Below are 19730 nucleotides of genomic sequence, written 5' to 3'. Positions count from 1 at the left end.
CTGACTCGCGACGTCAACAAAAGCAGCGCGTGTGACAATTATTCGCTGCGCAATACTGTAACTCGTATTGCTGCCGTGAGGTATTATCGCACAAAACATGCGATAAAGAGCTGTTTGTACTTTTCGCTGGAAGTCCAAGTGCGATATCCCTTTGTCAGTCGACAAATATCGCCCGAAGGGAGAGCTGTTGTCAACAACTGAGGACTCATTTCACGCCAATAATTTTCTGCACACAAAATACGATTGAAAAAATGAAAATGCAAGAAAAGATGCATGTGTACAAACACTTTTATTGCAATTTGTCAAAAAGACTTAAAATTATGTTGAATTAAAACACCTGGTTAGTTGGATGCACTTGGGAGTCGGACCCTAACGTTTGTTATGATGCTATTTTTATCATAATAAGCGTGGAGTTTTTTGACCCTATTCGATGCTACCAGCTATAGGCAGGTAATAGCCTACGCTGTTTCTGCGCTACCCGGTATTTTTTTTAATTTTTACAAGACAAAAACGAACCAAACGTAAAATAACAGATAGCCTATAGGTCTACGAACAAACATTTTTTTTACCAACAACCCGATCTCGAAATTATACGTTTTTCTAAAACTTGAACTGAACCCTAACTCTTAAAAGTGAACCCGAACCGAAATGACAATCGGTTCGACTTCCTGATGTGGGATAAAACTTTCACAAGCAAGCAAACTTAAATCAACTCTACTCAACGTATTGGTTGGTGGTCGTTATGGGGTTCTGTTTCTCAACACTAGGTGGTAGGCTAGTCTAGGCAACTGACTATTCATAAATGGTAGGTTTTTGTGGTTCGTGAATAGACTTAAATCTTTATTCTCATAAGTAAGAAAATGGTAGTATTGCTTGTTGACAAGTTGGTGTGTAGGCTAACAGGTTTTGTACCAATTAATCCTTTGTTGAGGAGACAATAGCCCCAGCAGCCTAGATAAGAAACCGTGGTAATGGTTTGTGGATTAAAAATTTTTGTTTTAAAAAAATACGTTTTGTACAATAAACGGGCCACTTGCACCGACTGTAGCATGTAGCCTACTTTGTTAGGTGGGCTATGCTATGCATTTATTTAGTTGTCTGACGACTTCAATATGTTGTCCCGGAAAACATCAGTTTGATTTTGCTTCGATTAAATATATAGCAGACATTTTTCTCAGAACCGATACTATGACGACATTTGTTTGGTTCGGACTGACAAAATCATAGCATCATTAACTCAGACGCAAGGTTTGACAGTGCCCAAAAGTCTTTGTAAGCCGGAAATACGTAATTTTGCTGTCTGAACTGAAGTTTGTCTGTTTGAGTTACTTAACCGAACTGCTTGGTAGAAATTTGCAGAAATGTTTCATTATATATTCAGAAGCAAGTTATTAACACTTTTACGTTATAAGGTAAACAGTTTCACTCTTTGGAAAAATATTACGTTGCAGTCGATGAAGATGTTACGGCATGCACATTGGTCGGTGGTGCTTGTACTGGTGGCCTTCCTTACGCAATTCGCTACAGCAGGTAAATGCTACAGCCCATATACTCGTTATGTACATGGAAATTGTTAATTTGTTAATTCAATGAAATGTAGGTCTCAAAAAAATGTCACAGTTTTTATTATTATTATTCAAACCATCATAGGCACCCCTTGTGGATCCCAATCTTGTCATGACGATAATTACTGCTGCACCAACGTTGAAACCGGGCAAAAAGTTTGTTCTTCGGCACCCATACCAATCGGCTATAACTGCATATCATCGTGGATACATATTTCAACCACTGCAACTACCACAAACGTCAGGTACAAAACTCTTTATCATTTTAAAACTAAATTAGTTACCTAATAGAAAGCAATTGACAATAATTATAAACATGTAAGCTTAATTAGAGAGTAATCTTCTGTTTCAGCAATTTGCAAGTTGTATAACCGGTACTGCCCACCCTAGACGTTTTCGTTGTTGTAAAAACATTAAAATTAACATTTACTTCTGTTTCCGTTTTGCGAAAGTTTTTTATCTGTTTTGCTTTAGCACAGGAGAAGTGGTTGGTATTTTGATCGGATCGTTTATAGTGTTTGCTGCAGGAGGCGTGGGATGTATATATTTTTCCAAAAGACAAAGAGATCAACAATACAGAACATTGCCATGAAGTTCTATTCCGAAAATATAAGCTTTTCTAGATATTTTTGGTGTTTTCTGGCCGATGCGCTCTTTAAACAGTTGAACAAGTTTGTAACGTCTAAACTTGCCCTAAATTTGTGTTGTGCGATGTACGGTAAACATGTTGGTCAGGTGTTTATTTAAGTATATTAATCATCATTGATCGTTTTGTGTTTTTTAAACTTTTTTGGGTTTTTTTGGGGGGGTTTAAGTCCTAATAAAATTTATCCAACAACAGTAATTTTGCGACCAAAAAGGCTTGCTCTAAAATTTGTTGTGACTTTGGTAACTGTTTTTAAAGATACATACTCGTTGTTTTGTGAGATTTTTGCACGTAACGGTTTTATTTTCATTCATGTAACACAGTGGTCCTCAAACTTTTTCATTATTTTTTCAAAACGGTTCATTTGCCATTAATTCGAGTGCTCGCCGTCCTTAAGCCTTAAATGTATATTTCAGAAAACGAAAGTTGATTGCAAGATTTTAGCTAGTTAATTAAACTTATTCAGTGGCACAAACTGCATGACGCTAAATAAGATTATAGAACTACTTCGCGGTCCCCCCAAAATTACCTCACGGACCCCAAAAGGACCGCGGACCCCAGTTTGAGAACCGCTGATGTAACAGGAGTCATAACATTACAAGTGGTAAACGATTTCCTTTTTGATCGACTCCAAAGTGTGCTACGAACAAAATTTGGTTAGTCGGTCCGTGAAGAGTTCGATACCGGGCCGTATACTTTCAGGTTAAATGCTTTAAACCATTTTGCCCCAGTATCCCGGGGATGATAAACTAAGTTAAGCGTTTTTTTTCCAAAAATATTTATAGTTTTTTTTAAGACCCGTCCGCGATAAAATTTTAGTTTCGAAAACGGTCCGCAGTAGAAAAAAGGTTGCCAACCCCTGAGTTAGTGTGTTGCACAAACAGTGGCCAAAATATTCATTCGCAACTTGCCCGTGCTGAACATAGGCACGACTTCCATGCTCTTGTGAATTTTTAATGGTTTATTGGCATTATTCCTAATTAGTTTAATTATCCGACGTTGACTGTGACCATTTATCAGTTGCGCTGGAATTGATTGACCTTTTTCCTTCTCGAGCAAAAAACGCGCTTTTTTGCATGTGCATTTTTTCACTGATTTAATAGACTTTTAAAAAAAATATCTGCGTGATAAAATTTCTGTGTTTTGTTCTACATCAATATAGCAGTTTTGTTTTAGTAAAGATTCACTTGCTTTGTTTAAAACAGGGGTGTCCAACCTTTTTGGCCAAAGGGCCACATGCGGTTTACGAATGTTTGCGCGGGCCACTTGACTGTTTACTGCTAATTTGTAATCTTAGAAATGTCTGTTTTATAATTCCTAATTAAAATCCTCACATCGAAATTCTAATCTTAGAAATGTGTATTATCCTCGTTTACAGTTATAAGAACAATAAACACACCAAGATATATAGTAAAGTCAAAGAAGTGTTTACCACACGTCGACATTTCAATGTGAAGTTTGGCACTGTTTTTCTCCAACAAGTTTGGCAATATTCGGTGAGATGGACGATGGAGCAATGCGAAGCGAGTTTTCCATCTGGCTGTCAAAAATTACTGATCTTACAGGGGATTTAAAGTCACATGTCAACCTTTCTTGGAAAGTTCTATTAGCGTTACTTGCTTTTGTTTCCTGTTTGGCATAATCTATATCACTGCAGAGTGCGGATGAGGTTTTTACTGCAAAATGCGTTTTGCGCGAGTCTCTGATACCAGATGTATCTCAATGAACCAAGAAACATTACTGATTGACTCCAAAAGCACGAGTCAGATTGTGACGTAACAATGTACAAATTGTGATGCGTAACAATGCGCATTGTGACGTAATAGAAGTAACTTGAACGGTTGTGTATTGCTACTCTATTAACAAACAAATAAAGCAAACGATAAATGCCATTTTTTCAGAATGAAAGTTCGCCATAAATTACGTAGGCGATTAAGTTGCCAATATGAGTCATTTCAAAAAATACCACGCGGGCCACTCAGAACCTTCCTGCGGGCCACGGGTTGGACACCCCTGGTTTAAAACGTGACAATTGTGTAGGTTTAAATTAGTGGTGATGGTTAACTACTGTGGTGTAATTGTATTTGTTGTTCTTGATCGCTTTTGTGCATCGTCAAAAAAGGTCATGTGTTATTACAACTTATTTTCACAACGTGGTATGTTGACCATCCCACATCGGCAAAAGTTTAAATGTTGCAGATTAAACTTATGACCGCTCAACTTAATTATGTATTTTTGTTTGTTAAAGGTTTTTATAGTCCCATATCAATTACTTTATATGATGTTGATTACAAAGTAAGCAAGGTCTTAGGTTGTAGTTAAGTCGACTCATGTACGCCTGAGGCAGGAAGTTCAACGCACGGTAGTAAAACCTACAATTAAATGGACTTGCTGTCGAAAACCGCCACTTGTCTCAAAAACGCTCAGGCTCACAAAAATGTTCTTTGTCGCATATACAGTTGCTGAAAGTTTATGTTGTGAGCAAGAGGTTACTCAAAATAGTCGAAAAAAGTAGATTCTGTGAACGATAATATAAAGCTTTTGACCAGGGAAAGCAAAGAACCAATAATACAATTAACATATGTTATTAACAAGAAAGTGTGATACAACATTCAGAACACAGATTTTAAATTTTAAGTAAACTGCGCTAAAGTTGAAATGTATCTTATACTTAGCTTGTATAACTCCAAAAAACACATACACAACAAAGATTTTAATTTTGCATTTGCATCGACAGTTTCAGGATCTCTGTAACGGTCTTAGGTCAAGATTAATGATGCTAGGCCAATATACACTGATTTTGGTGGCAATGTTGTTTAAGGTAGCTATGTGTAACCACGATAAAGGTAAGTTTGGCTTTCTGCAAATAGAAAAATTGAAACATCTGAAAAGGCCGTTTGGTATCATTCTATAGGGATAACAACAAGATGTTTTGTCGCCCAATGGGTTTAGCAGCTCTTGCGTGACGATTTAAATAAAATCCACAGCCATCGTAACATTGATATGACTGCCAGCCAACGATTAGTCATTGTATGGTGGACTACACTACACAATAAAGTAGTAGTACGATAACAAAGTAATATAGGCACTATAAATAAATAAATCGTCCTTTTTGCTTGTGCACTATTTCAAGTTAGTTTTATGCAATGTTTTAATTTTTTTCAGAAATATACTGTGTTAAATGGGTAATTGTAGTCCATACGCCACTTTTGAAATTTAGCTGATCGTGCGGTTGTCGCGGGGTATTTTAGTAGATTTTCCTGATCGTAGCATGTGAAACAACCCTAAACTTCTTTCAGGTATCAAGTGCGGGGCTTTCCCTTGCGGCGAAGACAAATTTTGTTGCACGAACGTGGAAACCAGACAGCGAGGTTGTTACAACAAGCAGCCGTCCATATTTAGATTTGACTGTAAGCTCGTTACAGAAGAGATTTTAAATGCTTCTCACAAAGTCGTATTAAGGTATTTAAAACAGTTTTTTTATTTTTAGTTTGTGAATAATAGCTCTGTTGAACCTTTGTGGCAACAGGAGATTTTCAAACTTTGAAGCCTCCCTATGGGAAAGCTGTAATTTTTTTAAGCAAATTTTGCAGCCGATGAACTAAACAGTTTTTTAAAGAAATAAATTTGTCTGAATATGCATAAATATTTGGCAGGCAACAGTTAAGAGTCTTAACTTAAGACCACACATAGAGTTGTTATATGGACACCTACGATTCTTAACCTGAAAATTAATTTATGATTTTGCAAAAACAAGCTTTTTCCCAAACGTTGGAAATTTTTTTACCGATTTGACGGGTATAGTATTTTTGCTTTAACGCAATTTTGGCAGGTGCTAACCTTAAAAGTATTTTTTAGTTATTTTTCTTTACACTGTGTTTTGTTTCAGCTCCGGAGAAGTTGCCGGCATCGTATCAGGATTGATCGTTTTAGTAATATTAATAGTTGCCGGATTCGTCGTTTACAGAAGGAACAAAACTCTAAGACCACGAGAAATTCTTTGATGTCCTAAAATATCAATGTCTATTTTGTTTTAAAGAGCTTGTTATGTGAATAAGCTTTAAACGTTTTTTATCATTGGTAAGAATTCAGAAAATTTGATTTTTTTATCTCCCTTTTGGTTCACCTGTGCTTTTGCAATCGAATTTTCCGAGCCTTTCTGTATTAATAGGAGGCGTCTTTTTCGTTCAAAAATTTGTTGGAAAACTGCCTGGGTCGATCGTCTAGCCTAAATGTTCCATTATGTGTTTCAATTACACTACTTTATTGTTTACATTTTTAGATATCAATTGCTTTACCTGAAAACATTTTGTAAAATGTAATTATCTTCTAAGTAAAATGGGGAATTAAAACAATATATCCACAAAATAACATTAAATTCGTTGCAGTCAATCTATTTATTTCGGTATTTCGTTCCATTATCGATATTTTCACTTCATTAAAACCTGATCAAAAAATTTATACCGGTGTGATTTAATATATTTTTGTTTAGGCCTGTTTCAAGATTTTTGGTTGTTATATATGGATCCAAAGGTATCCAGCGCAAGCGCAGACAAGCGTTCAGTTGCTGGGCTTATTGTAAGCTTATGGTTTCAGTGCAAAAAAGTAGCAACATATGGTGACATTATAAACGATTCAAGTCTAATAATCAAATTGTTTGAGGTAAATCTAAAATAGAGAAAGACAATCATCTGGACTTTACGACACTGATACTATAAAAAAATATGAAGGAAATTCTATAAATCAACAGAAGCATGGAGACACTATGGGCGCCTATAGTGCAATAAGAAATTATGATGTGTTTGTCAATAGAAACCGATTGTGCACAGTTGGTTCAGTAGTAATAAGGTTCAACACTGAGCCACAATTAGCTGGACCGCGTTAGTCTCACGAGTCACGACGTAATAAAGCATTTAACTAAAACTTTGATTGGTTTCCCCATGATTTCACCTCCAAATTCCAAAATCACTTCAGTTCGAGTCATTGTTGCGAGAATTGCTTCGTCAGTTTCAGGTTTATTTAAGTAAAAGCATTAGCGCCCCCCTCCCCATGTTGTCATAGTTGGTTAGTCAGTCTGGCTGTACACAGCGGCTCATACAGGAGCAGTGGAAGGTAATGATGTGTCACCAACAAAGTAACTGACAACATTTCTTTTGTCGCAGTCGTCGCGTTAGGGTGTCTGAAGTTTTGTCTAAAAAGTTTTTGGGTTCTTTTCATTTTTGTCAATTTTAGTGCACTCTTTTGTTGTTTTAGATCAGTGAGTGTAATTGTCATTTCTTCGAAATTTGTAATACGATAAGAATTTTAGTATTGTGGTATCTCTTTTTGTTGTTTTGTCGGCTGCTGTCCTGGAAATAGAAGGTATGTAACCTGTTTCATAAAAACTTATATGACCCCTCGTTACGAAATGTCTTGTCTTTTAGTAAAATTCAAGCAATAATTACAAAAAATATTTTAGTTCTTTTTTCGCTCGTTCTTTAAATTTCTTTGCCGTATTACCTTTGGATGCACAATTTTTTAATAATTTGTTTGATGGATTCGAAGGCACTCCGAAAACTAACAATTTCCAAATAAACCAACAAAATAAATTCTAGATTTAAGCTGTTTTGTGTCCATTGATCTTTTAACCCAGACGGTACTAATGCCCTCAGTTGTAACATTAAAATTTGTCTTAAAAAAGTTTTCGTCATTTTTGAAGAAACGTGAGCACACCTTGTTTCCTCAAAAGGTGACACCGGTTAAATTGCTAGATTGCTTGTACAGTGTTGTAAAGTTACATTGGTTCATAACTTAGTTTGTGTTTTGCATTGGAGCAGGTTACAGTTGCGGTTTTGACAACTGTGATGCTGGTGAATACTGCTGTACTTGGTCATTTAATAATTTCCAAAGTTGCAAAATCTTCAAGCCCAGCAGTTCATCCTACACCTGCATTTTGGTAAATACTACATCAATCAACACCCTAAATCCACCAGATGTGGTGCCCTATTTCAGCCTGGGGTAAGAAGTTTGTTTGAAACTTATTCTTTGTAAAATTTGGGATTTAAACAAAGGTTCAGTGTCAATTTTAAAACAATCTGCATGCTGACATGGCTTTTAAAACTTGGTTTCATACTTGAATGACAACAACGAACCAAAAAACCTTTAAAAGTAAAACATTTTGCCAACTTGTTGACTGGAATACTTTGTGCCCAAAAAGCAAAATGAAGCACACACTTTTTAACTCGTCAAGATAAATATGGTCCCCTAAGCCGCATGATAAATTTCCTTGGGATAACAGTGCTATGCTTAAAGTGTTACATGAACCGTTTCGGCGACAGTTTTTGTTGTAAACAAAACTTATACGTTTGATTTGAATATTACAAGAATTAAACGACGTTGCAATTATCTCAATGTTTGTAAGAAAGATTTTCTAATTGTAAATGCCATCAAAGGAAATAACATGGCATGTTGTTGCTTTGCTATTAATGCATGATTCATAAGTTGTTTGTACAGTAGTGTGATAAATGTAGGATATTACACCTTAGCCGGGTAATGCAGTGTTATTGCTTGTACATAGTGACTAAATTAACCATCAGGCCTTTGATGAACTAAACATTTAATTGCTTAAACAATATTTGTAGAATTCAAGCTAATTCTACCTTTCATTCTCTTGACTGGCAGAATAAAAGCAGTCAGTTTCACATGCACTTTAAGGAAATAAAGAGTGACTTAAAACATTTTTCGACCCCCTAAAGGGGCCTAAACCAAATAGAATAAAGAACGTCACAACTACAAAACAGTCCAAACAATCGTACTTATAGCACATAAAATTACGCACCATAACACAACTTAAATACACTCAATACACTCACAACTAACTCAGATACCACTGTAACACTAACTGGACTGTACCTGTAGAAACAAATGAAACCGTTAAAGCGGGACACATACAAGGTTGCCAGTTATGTCGTAACAATGCATGTATGGCGCAATGGTTGCAACAGCGAGAAAAGTTTTTGTTGTAGGGGAGCGTTACTGTCCGTTACAACATTTTTAAACAGATGTCAAGAAAGTCAAATGTCGATCATAAATTTAAGAAAAATATATTAATTAAAAAACTTTTGTCTGAAATGCATCGTTAAAACCAAACACCAAACAATTTGGCATCGAAGTTACAAGTATTTATTTTATTTTTTCGACATTTAGAGAAAACTATTGTAAGTTAGTTATCAGAAAATACGTTTTTGTGCAACTTAACGTCAAATTGGTCCTTAATTAGGCTTTTTTCAAGTCGGTGTCTGGTGTACCTAAATATATCCGGCATTCATAATTTGAGTCATACTAAAAGACGCTTGCCAGCAGTTACGTTCTCACTACCCTTCTCAGGTAGTGTCCAAACGTCGTTACTAAGCAACTGCAGCGTGTTATATATATATATATATATATATATATATATATATATATATATATATATATATATATATATATGTTTTTTTTCAAGGTACAGTTCAAAGTGAAAGTATGTTTAACAACTTGACTATTTGCGTTTTCCAGAATTGGAGCGATCATCGGAATTGCAATTGGAGGTTTGGTTTTGGTCATCGGTGTTATTGTGTTGTGTGCTTTCTGTTGTTGCTGCGCTGCTACCACGGGGGCCGCTAGGTCTGTGGGCCGGGCTGGTAACGCGGTCACCACAACAACCACGCAGTTCACGAGTAAGTTTACGATTTCTGCTAAATATAACTACTGTATATTGCAACAACTAAAACATCTAGAATGCAAACCAATTATTATTGAATCAAAAGTGATTTGCCAGTTTACTTTTACTTTTTAAGTGTTTTTATTTTTCAAAGAGCGAATGATCGGGTAGATAAGTAGAAAACAAAACAAAATGTTGAACTATAAGAGCAAAAATTGAAAATCGACAATTAACCAAAAGTTTAGTTTTGGAAACTTTTTTGTTTGACAGATGCCGGAGCGTACCCTCAGCAACAAGCCTATCACCCATAGTACCTTCAAATTCCACCACCTTATCCACCAATGAAACGCACTAAAAACTTATCTTACTACATGGTGGTAGCCCCATCCAAGTAGCTGGAAAAATTTTCTTTTTTAACATACGGTTGTTTTTTTGCTATTTATAACTAATTCTTTGTACCCTCGTGTTTCTTTTAGCGTTGTCCCCATTAATCTGCCAGGACTTGGGCTTTAGAAAATTCAAGAATTTTATATTATTTAAGTGAATTAGCTCCAAAGATAAGATTGTTAATAATGCTAAAGCAATGAAAGTGGTATTTTGCTGCACTTTTACTCCAATCCAAGTAAGTTATTATTTTTTCCTGAACAAAATAATGTTGTGTTAAAAAAATATATTTATTTTGTTTGTTTTTGTATGTGTCTTTATAAATAAACAAAAACACATTTGACAATATCGAACAAAAGGAAGTAACATCCATCCATTTACAATGAAAGAATCAGGCTACGAATTAACAGCATTGGAAAGTAGGTTTGTGCAAAAAGTTTTCGAAATCGAAACAGAATTAAACAAAAATAAAAATGGTAAATTATTAGTAGTGAGGCGTGCAGGTATGCTTCACTTTTATATGTTTTCGAGAAGTCAACTTTGGAGGAGATTGCTATGGTTGCGGTTTTACATCTGATGCCTTTCAAACAGAGCACTGAAAAAGTAGTTTTTGGGTTTCAATATAGCGTAAATTAAAGTTTTGACAAATTCTACAACTCACCTCAAAACCGCAACCATAAAACGAAGCAAAATTAGGTCATAAAGTTTCATGGACTGGACCAAAGGTGCGCAAAACTACTACTGATAGGCCAATAGTGCCCCCAAAAAAAGATTTTACTTTTTTGCGTACCAAACACACCTTCATCTGCCGGAAAACGTCGAAGGTTGCAGATGGCATTACGTCGCAGAAACGGAGCACCAGACGCATTGATTTGCTCAGAAACAAAAAAAAAGGCTTGGAACAGGACGCGTGCATGGCACTACACTGTGATATAAGCCAGTGCTTTTCAACCGGGTGTATTGTACACCCCAGGGTGTACCATGATTTTTAACGGGTGTACCACAATGATGGGGTGTACTGGGATGAACCAGACTCAATAGTAAAATACACAGAATGGTTGGTTATGGTTCGTTTTGCAGTATATAATTTTTTTTTTTTGGGGGGGGGTGTACTAATTTTTGAGTAAACGTGAAAAGGGTGTACCATTTCAAAAAAGGTTGACAAGCACTGATATAAGCTAAGCGGCTAAAGGCCACACATTATCCTAAATCCATACGTTTCCGCGAGTCGCACATCATTTAAACAACGGATCGTAGGGTGCACACTCCTATTCAGACCAATGGGTTATTCTAGTTTTTTGATCGATTTTTGAATTTCATTTGATGGCAATAAAGCTGTGTTCAATCGCAAGACACAACACATGATTCATCTAGTAGTAGTATATTCACTCCATTGTATTCATAGTGAGAATGACTTCATTTTCAGAATCTGAAATCACCTATCACCATGACAACAATTGCTGTTGGACCTAACGTGACGTCCAAGAAAAGTAATGACGGGCACCGCCTCTTTTTATCTTTACCTATATGAGTCTTAGTTGATCAGTAGCATTGTATAGTTGCTCATAGAGGTGAAACGAAAGCCAATAAAGTGACATAGAGAAAATAGCTGCTGAAATTTTTCCATAAAGCTTTTGCTTTGTAGCTGACTTGTTGTTTTTGACTTTTACAAGAAGTACTCCAAGTGAATACATTTTAGGCTACAATCAGGTCTAAATAGGTGCGCTTGTTTGAAGTTTGTTACGCGTATTAAAAATCTTTTGTGACAAAAAAATGTTTAGTATTGTGGCATCTATTCTCGTTTGTTCGATTATGGTTCAGGAAATCGAAGGTAAGTAGATTGATGATTAAAACTTAAAAGGTAAATTTTCGACATGATTACAGTACGTCAGGCCCATTAAAGGCACCATACCGAATCATTGGGTCACCAAGCATTACACCATATGGCAATGCGTAGGATAGAAAAATCTATTCAAACCCACGGCAGGAGTCTTTTCGGGACTTGTGCTCGACCAACTGAGCTACGCAGCGCTGAAAGTTGAACTACAAGCACCGTTGCCTAGGCAACGGCTGCCTCGTATGCTGCACATGCCAGCTTTGTAGTAAGGGATCGCCAGATTGACTAGTATCAGTTAAAATGAACATAAGTTCATAACTGGGATCAGCCCTCAAGCATCTATCACGGCACACATCATAGGCACACTGCCTGTTGAAACAAAGGAAGTTTTGCTTTTCTCGTTTGGAATACGATAAAAATGTTTGGTATTGTGACATCTCTTCTAGTTTTTTCGATAGTGGTCCAGGAAATCAAAGGTAAGCAGTTCAGTTACATTATAAAACAAACTAATAGGTAATGTTGCGGACTCATTAGTTATAACATTCTCTTTACATCCGTCGCAGCATCTTGACGTAAAACCCTACCTTAAGTTGAATTTTGCTTTCTCATTTTTTTAGTTTTTGCTTTCCATTCGAACAGGTTACAAATGCGGCTCTTCGACTTGTACCGGTGGACAATATTGCTGGACTCCAAGAATAGGCGATGATAGACAGTGTTACAAAACCGAGCAAAACGGCTTTTTTCACGCCTGCTATCACGTACCTGATACAACAACGGCAACAACAAGGTCTTCGACTGAGGGGTGAGAATTTTTTGGAATGTTTTGCTTAGTGTGCAATGGGATAAAAGGGTTTGTTTGAAGATTAAAAAACCTGTTTGTTTGTTGGATGTGATTTCAAAAAAAAAAAAAATTGAAATTAAAAACATGTTACGATTTCATGTCAATTTTTTTATCCCCGTTTACATGCTTTGCGGCAGATTACCCAAAAATCACCACATACAACTTCTATAGACCACAATAGTGACTTCAAGTCCGCGATTGAATAAAATGAAGCAAATGCCACAACATGTCATCAGCTATATATTAAATAAGTACAAGTTTTTAGCGTAACGTCTTTACAGTTCACTTTAAACAAAAGGTATTTAAGTTTAAACGGGTTAAACGTGCAAATTCAAGACCACTGATTGCGTGATTGCTGATATTCACTACTATATATGGAAGTTTTGTAAATTACAGATGCGGCCTTTCCACCTGCTCACATGGACAATACTGTTGTACCTCTAAACGTTCTGGTTCCAAAATTTGTTTTAACTACAAGCCCAGCAGTTCATCCTACACTTGCAGTAACTTGGTTGCGGTACGGGAAAGGATTTCACCGACCGGTGGGACAAACCATTTTATCTTAGGAGAAAACATATGGATTAATTTGTTGTGCAAAATAAGACACATGTCACAACTATGGCATTGAAAGTCACGCACATCTTTTGAAAGTGTTTCCCAAGACACAGGAAATTTGTTAGCTCATATGCATCCTAAAGTCATCCATAAGTTAAACTTTGTTTCTCATTTGTTTAGTTTATGATTTCTATTCAAACAGGTTACAAATGCGGCTCTTCGATTTGTACCGGTGGACAATATTGCTGTACTTTAAGAATAGGCGATAATAAAATGTGTTACAAAACCGAGCCGAACGGCTTTTTCCACGCCTGCTTTCACGTGCCTAAAACAACAACTGTGTCAACGCCAACAACAAGGTCCTCGAATGGGGGGATGAGAATTTTTTGAAATGTTTTGCTTGGTGTGCAATAGGATTAAAGGGTTTGTTTGAAGATGAAAAAATCTGTTTGTTGAATGTGATCCCAAAAAAGTTTAAAATTTGAAATAAAAATCATGCTACGATTTCACGTCAAATTTTTGTAACTAATGAGCATTCTCTGTGGAAAATAGTTTAAATTAAAGGATGTACAAGTTTTTAGCGTTACGTCTATACAGTTGATCTTAAATTAGCAGTTTTGAGTTTAAACAGTTTAAACGTGCAAATTCAAGACCACTAAATGCGTGATTGCTGATATTCACTGCTATACATGGAAGTTTTGTGAATTACAGATGCGACTCTTCAAGCTGCTCGAATGGACAATATTGCTGCACCTACATACCGACTGGTTACAAAGGTTGTTTTAACTCCAAACCCAGTTCATCCTACACTTGCAGTAAGTATGTTGCGGCAACGGAAAGGATTTTACCGAACAGTGGGACAAACCATTTTATCTTAGGGTAAGATATGTAGACTAATTTATCGTGAAAAATAGGACACACAAGGTTCGTCGTTTACTTGATGAGATTACAATGGCAAACGAGACTGTTAACTCTTTTACGTTTAATCTACAAAGTTAGAAGGAACTTTAAGCTGCAATGAGAATAAAAGGTTCTTTCTAACTAGCATTGAAACAAAACACATGATATATATTATTACTTCCCTTTTATAACTGACAAAAAGGAATAACACATAATGTAAAGTCGTCACAACTATTATATTGTAAGCAGTGATGGGATTCAGCCGGTTCGCACCGGTTCTATAGAACCGTCTCACGAAATTTATGAGATCAGTGAACCGGTTAGCATAACCGGTTACTGTCAATGGACTTTTTGTAACAGAACCGGCTGAAAAATACGACTTTTGTGATCGAATCGGTTGACATAAAATTTGAATCCTGCCACTGATTGTACGTCACGCACATCTTTAAAGAGTGTTTCCCAAGACACAAGAAATTTGTTATTTTTGTTTTGGGGTACATGTTGAAGTGATATTACGGTAAACATATAACTGATGGTTTGTTTTTCATCATACAGAGTTGGATCAATAGTTGGGATCGCAATAGGATGTTTGGTTGTGGTCATCGGTGTCATCGTGGTATGCGTGTTCTGCTGCTGCAGCGCGGCAACTGGAGGCGCACGTGGCACCGGCGTACCGATGGGCAGACACAATAACATGGTTACCACGACAACCACACATATAACACAACAAGGTAAGCGTGCCTGCTACAGCATTTGTAAATAGCGACACATACAAAATAAAAACGTGCAAAACTATAGTATGTTGATATACTTCCCTCTGAAATTTACTGTGCTGAATTTTTAAAACATAATTTTTGAACACAACTACCAAAAATGCCCTAAAATTCCTAAATTCATTACCTGTGAATGTCCGGGTACGCAAAGTGTTAAGAAATGTGCCAGAATTTTAAACACAAAAACTCCTACTTTCTGTTCCCAAACAATTATTTTAAATACAGCGTTATGATTGCCCGGTTATGGCCTGTTTTCACTGTTTATAACTTATATCATAGGAACTGAGGTTTGCTTTATTTTAAACTTGTTTTTAATGCTAACAGATCCAGTGATGATGACCCAACCACAAGCTTACCCCCGACAGAATCCAGAACCACCCGCTTACTCCAAGTCTGAAGCCGGATTATAATGTGTGACTGTTTGTTAATTTGTTCAAAGTTCATCTTTTGAATCAGCCTTGATTTTTTGTGACATTCACGTTAATCGGTTCATATTTTGATTTTCGTTGAGTTTTTGCATACATGAACATGAAACTCTTCGGTTTATGTAAGTCATTTTTGGAAATGTATACACGCCAAATGGAAATTGAAAACAATGACTAAGTTACTTAGCGCAAAAACTCAACGAAAATCAAAATATGAACCGATTAACGTGAATGTCACAAAAAATCAAGGCTGATTCAAAAGATGAACTTTGAACAAATTAACAAACAGTCACACATTATAATCCGGCTTCAGACTTGGAGTAAGCGGGTGGTTCTGGATTCTGTCGGGGGTAAGCTTGTGGTTGGGTCATCATCACTGGATCTGTTTACATTGAAAACAAGTTTAAAATATAGCAAAACCTCGGTTCCTATTATATAAGTTATAAACAATGAAAACAGGCCATAACCGGGCAATCATAACGCTGTATTCAAAAATAATTGTTTAGGAACAAAAAGTAGGAGTTTTTGTGTTTAAAATTCTTACACATTTCTTAACACTTTAATGACAAAACAAGACGGATAGTTAAGTTTCTTATATCCAAATTATTACCTGTGCATCAATAATTGTGCCACTCTGTTTGACAATTATTTTTACAAAAGCAATAATTTTTTTTGCTCACTGCCTCTTAAACTTAAGGTAGAGCAGTACAATCATGCTACATGTCCATATATGTTTTAATTTTATGTTTTGCGTTGAAACAGGTTACAGGTGTGGTACTGAGACATGCACCGGCAGCCAAAAATACTGCTGTACTCTCAATGTGTCTGCTCGTCTAAAATAGTGTTTCTCTTTCAAACCTACCTCCTCAATATACAGCCGCCACTGGTGCTCACTACAACAACAGCGGTGGCGTCGACGCATGCGTAAGAAATTTAATGACGCGTCCATGGCATTTTGGGGATATTTTCCGACCAGTTTTTTCTGTCTGTATATGGGCTTGGCGCACAGGATGTATTTTTACATGTTTACTGGAAGTTATACAGGTATAGGGGTAACTAATGCGGATTTTCGACCTGCTACGATGGACAACCTGGAACGATAATCAAAACGGTTGTTCTACTAAAAAGACTCGCACCTCTTTTTGCACCTGCTATTTAGTGTCTACTATAACAACATACTACAATAAGCACTTTGTCCCAAGTATTTGACCACACTGCAAGCATAATTTCTTATACTTGATGTATGCAGGTCGACTAGTTACACTTGCGGTTATCGAAACTGCGAAAGATTGCAATACTGCTGCACCTACGAACGGACTGGTTTGAAAAGTTGTTTCTACTACAAGCCCGTCAGTTACTCTTACACCTGCGGTGACTTTGTTGTGGGAACGGAAAGGATTTCACCAAATGGTGGGACAAGCCCCTGTTATCTTTGGGTGAGATATATAGATCTATTTCGTACCGTATTTTGTTCACGTGCACCAGAACGCGACAAGCATAGTAACTTATGACGGTACAATGGCACGACAAACACAGGACACTTTATCATGCAGAATAAGACACATAAGCTTCCCTGTTTACTCAATAAGATTACGATGGCAAACAAAACTGTTCAACTCTTTTACGTTTGACTTAAAGAGTTCTTTGTAAAGAGGAGCTATGGGTATAGCAAATGGGAACAGGTCGTGTTGTTGTTTTCTACCGAACAAGCATTGAAACAAAACACAATGATTCATATTATTACTTCCTTATCATTACTGATAAATACAGAATAACACGTACATGTAGAGTAGTCACAACTGTGACATTGTAAGTCATGCAGATCTTTTAAGAGTGTTTCCCAAGACACAATAAAATTGTCCCGCCTAGCAGTTTTCCGTGTTGTCTCAGATGGTTAGCCTATATGTATCCTAAAGCCATTTTCAAGTTTCTAAAATTGAAAACAGGCAAATACCTGACAAAAAAAATCGTTGCAGAAGTTTTTCCTGTTGAAGCGAGCTGTTAAACAAATTTTGGGATCGCTGTAATGTAATGCAGTACACGTTGAAGTGATTTTACGGTAAATGTATAACTGATATTACCAGTGTGTTTTGCGTGTTATAGAATTGGATCAATAGTTGGAATCGCAATAGGATCTTTGGTTGTGGTCATCGGTGCGATCGTGGCATGCGTTTTCTGCTGCCGCGCGACCGGATCTAGAAACAACGCCGGTAGAGTGGTGGGCAGATCTGGTTTGGTTACCACGACAACCACACAGATGACGCAGCAAAGTAAGTGGAACTTTCGGACGATTTGTTAAAAAACTGGGCAGCTAGTGGCTAAACCACTAACAAAACAAGTGAAATAAAAGTCGACAAACGGAGAATAGGTTTCATCTGGTTTAATCACGTTGCGTTAAAAATTATTCTTGAATACAAATTTTGTTCATGGTACCCTCACTTTCTTAGCCAAACAATACAAACAAAATCAACCCTAAAAATCATAAGTGCAGTTAACTTTGAGTGCTTGGAAAAAACGATGATAAAAATGTGAAAAAAACAATTACTTCAGTTCCGAAACAATTAAATCAAATAAAGCATTATCATTTTAGGGTTTTTGCCTGTTCTCAGTGTTTGTACTTTTTGAAACTTGTTTTTATTGCAAACAGATTCAGTCATGGCGACACAACAGCAAGCTTATCCACCACAGAATCCAGCGTACTCAGGTGTTGGGTATTAGTGTGCGACTGTTTTTCAGTTGTTTGTTTAGCATATTCTTTTTCTGCCAGATCTTCGTTTTAAACAGCGTGGTTTGCAGGATAATGGCCTGTTCTCCATGTTTAAGTAACCCTGAAGTTTTCTTCATTTTAAACTTGTTTTCATTGCAAACAGATCCAGTCATGACGACCCAACAACAAGCTTACCCCCCGCAGAACCCAGCGCCACCTCCTTACCCTGCAGTCGGATATTAGTGTACGACTATGAGTTTTTTTTCGCTTTTAAGCATCAGCCTGGAAGTATTTTACGACAGTAATGAGGCTTAAGTGAAAACCAATAACTCAAGTATTAGGTAATTTTTAAAATTTTAATTAAATCAGAAAACTAAATTAAGTTAAGTATGATTCTTTTCTTTGCAAGAGTTGTTTACATTTTCATTTCTTTTGTATGCTAAATATTTGTTGTTTTAAATGTCCGTTTGCTCGTGTACACTTAATACAAAATGAACCATCACTGATATTCAACTTACCTTTTTGATAACTTTTGTAATAAACAATGCGTAATCAATACAAACTTGTATAACGCGAATGAAGTGAGTTAGGGAACTGAAAACAAGTTTAGGATGGTTTGTAAAGTGGCGAAATATTGGTAATGTATTTTGGTACCCTCGATGCTTTTCCCTTTAAGAGTGATTGGTTTGTTACGCGTAGATTGCGCCGGAATGTGCCTTCCTGTTTTAGGCTATATGCTTTGAATAGGGCGTCACAATTCGACAAAATGGCTTTTTCTCTAGGCGCTGCTTGCTAGAAACGTGATGTTCATGCTGGTATTGGTGGTTGGTTACCTGGTGTAACGTTGTTTTGAAGTCCGCGCCTATAGGCTAAACCAGTGTGTGGAAAAAATGGCTTTAGTGGTGAGCCGTTATTGCCGAGTAATGGACCGCATACGAATTGAGTAAGTAGGTTTGGAATATAAGACCGATTATAGACCTGCCGATAATTCGGTAGAGTAACGGGAATGTTGCAGCAAAAGCATTTAAAAATAAAAAAATGCGTGTCCCTTCAAATATCTTTTTGCACATTTAGTTAATTTCTTTGTTTCATTTAAATGCAGAAAAACATCCATTTGACTTTTTGAATTTTACAACCTTTGCCAATGGTTTCGAAACAATGTTTATCAAACATAACACAAAAATGCGCCATCTTAACTGCTGTGTTTTGAGGATGGATTCATAGAACCATATTGGAGGGCGTCTCCTCCCCGAAATCGAATAACAATCAGTTGCAAGTACGACGTGCAATGTATCACGCCATTGTGGCATACACAACGTGGACGAGAAGCTGCCAAACATTTCTTTTTTTGCAGGTGCGCGACGATACAAATGTTTACTAGTATGACATAATTTTTCATGTTTTGTGGTGTGCGGCCTT

At 36.6% G+C, this 19730-nt stretch overlaps 1 protein-coding gene and 1 long non-coding RNA gene across 3 annotated transcripts; both read left to right on the top strand.

Annotated features, from left to right (window-relative positions):
- The first annotated feature begins 11 nt into the window (after positions 1-11).
- Positions 12-2553, top strand: LOC145220717 (uncharacterized). 2 transcript variants are annotated; one of them, XR_013858254.1, is made up of 3 exons: positions 12-1530; positions 1651-1810; positions 2093-2553. It is a non-coding gene; the product is annotated as an uncharacterized LOC145220717 (long non-coding RNA). The 2 variants fall into 2 exon arrangements; XR_013858255.1 differs by having other exon boundaries at positions 2040-2553.
- Positions 2554-4955: 2402 nt separating this feature from the next.
- LOC145208118 (uncharacterized) lies at positions 4956-6653 on the top strand. The gene is made up of 3 exons (XM_080078884.1): positions 4956-5057; positions 5511-5673; positions 6101-6653. Exons 1-3 carry the CDS (start codon positions 4985-4987, stop codon positions 6213-6215), a joined length of 351 nt encoding a protein of 116 aa, XP_079935010.1. The 5' UTR covers positions 4956-4984; the 3' UTR covers positions 6216-6653.
- The last annotated feature ends 13077 nt before the right edge of the window (positions 6654-19730 follow it).

The sequence above is a fragment of the Phallusia mammillata genome, chromosome 1 (assembly GCF_965637545.1).
Source record: "Phallusia mammillata chromosome 1, kaPhaMamm4.hap1.1, whole genome shotgun sequence".
NCBI classification, from domain to species: Eukaryota; Metazoa; Chordata; class Ascidiacea; order Phlebobranchia; family Ascidiidae; genus Phallusia; species Phallusia mammillata.
This window is presented reverse-complemented; position numbering and strand designations above follow the sequence as displayed.

Coding starts and splice junctions, on each gene's coding strand:
- LOC145208118 (XM_080078884.1), top strand. CDS start 4,985: ATGATGCTAGGCCAATATACACTGATTTTGGTGGCAATGTTGTTTAAG. Junction 5,058..5,510: donor TATGTGTAACCACGATAAAG/GTAAGTTTGGCT, acceptor AACTTCTTTCAG/GTATCAAGTGCGGGGCTTTC. Junction 5,674..6,100: donor TCTCACAAAGTCGTATTAAG/GTATTTAAAACA, acceptor GTTTTGTTTCAG/CTCCGGAGAAGTTGCCGGCA.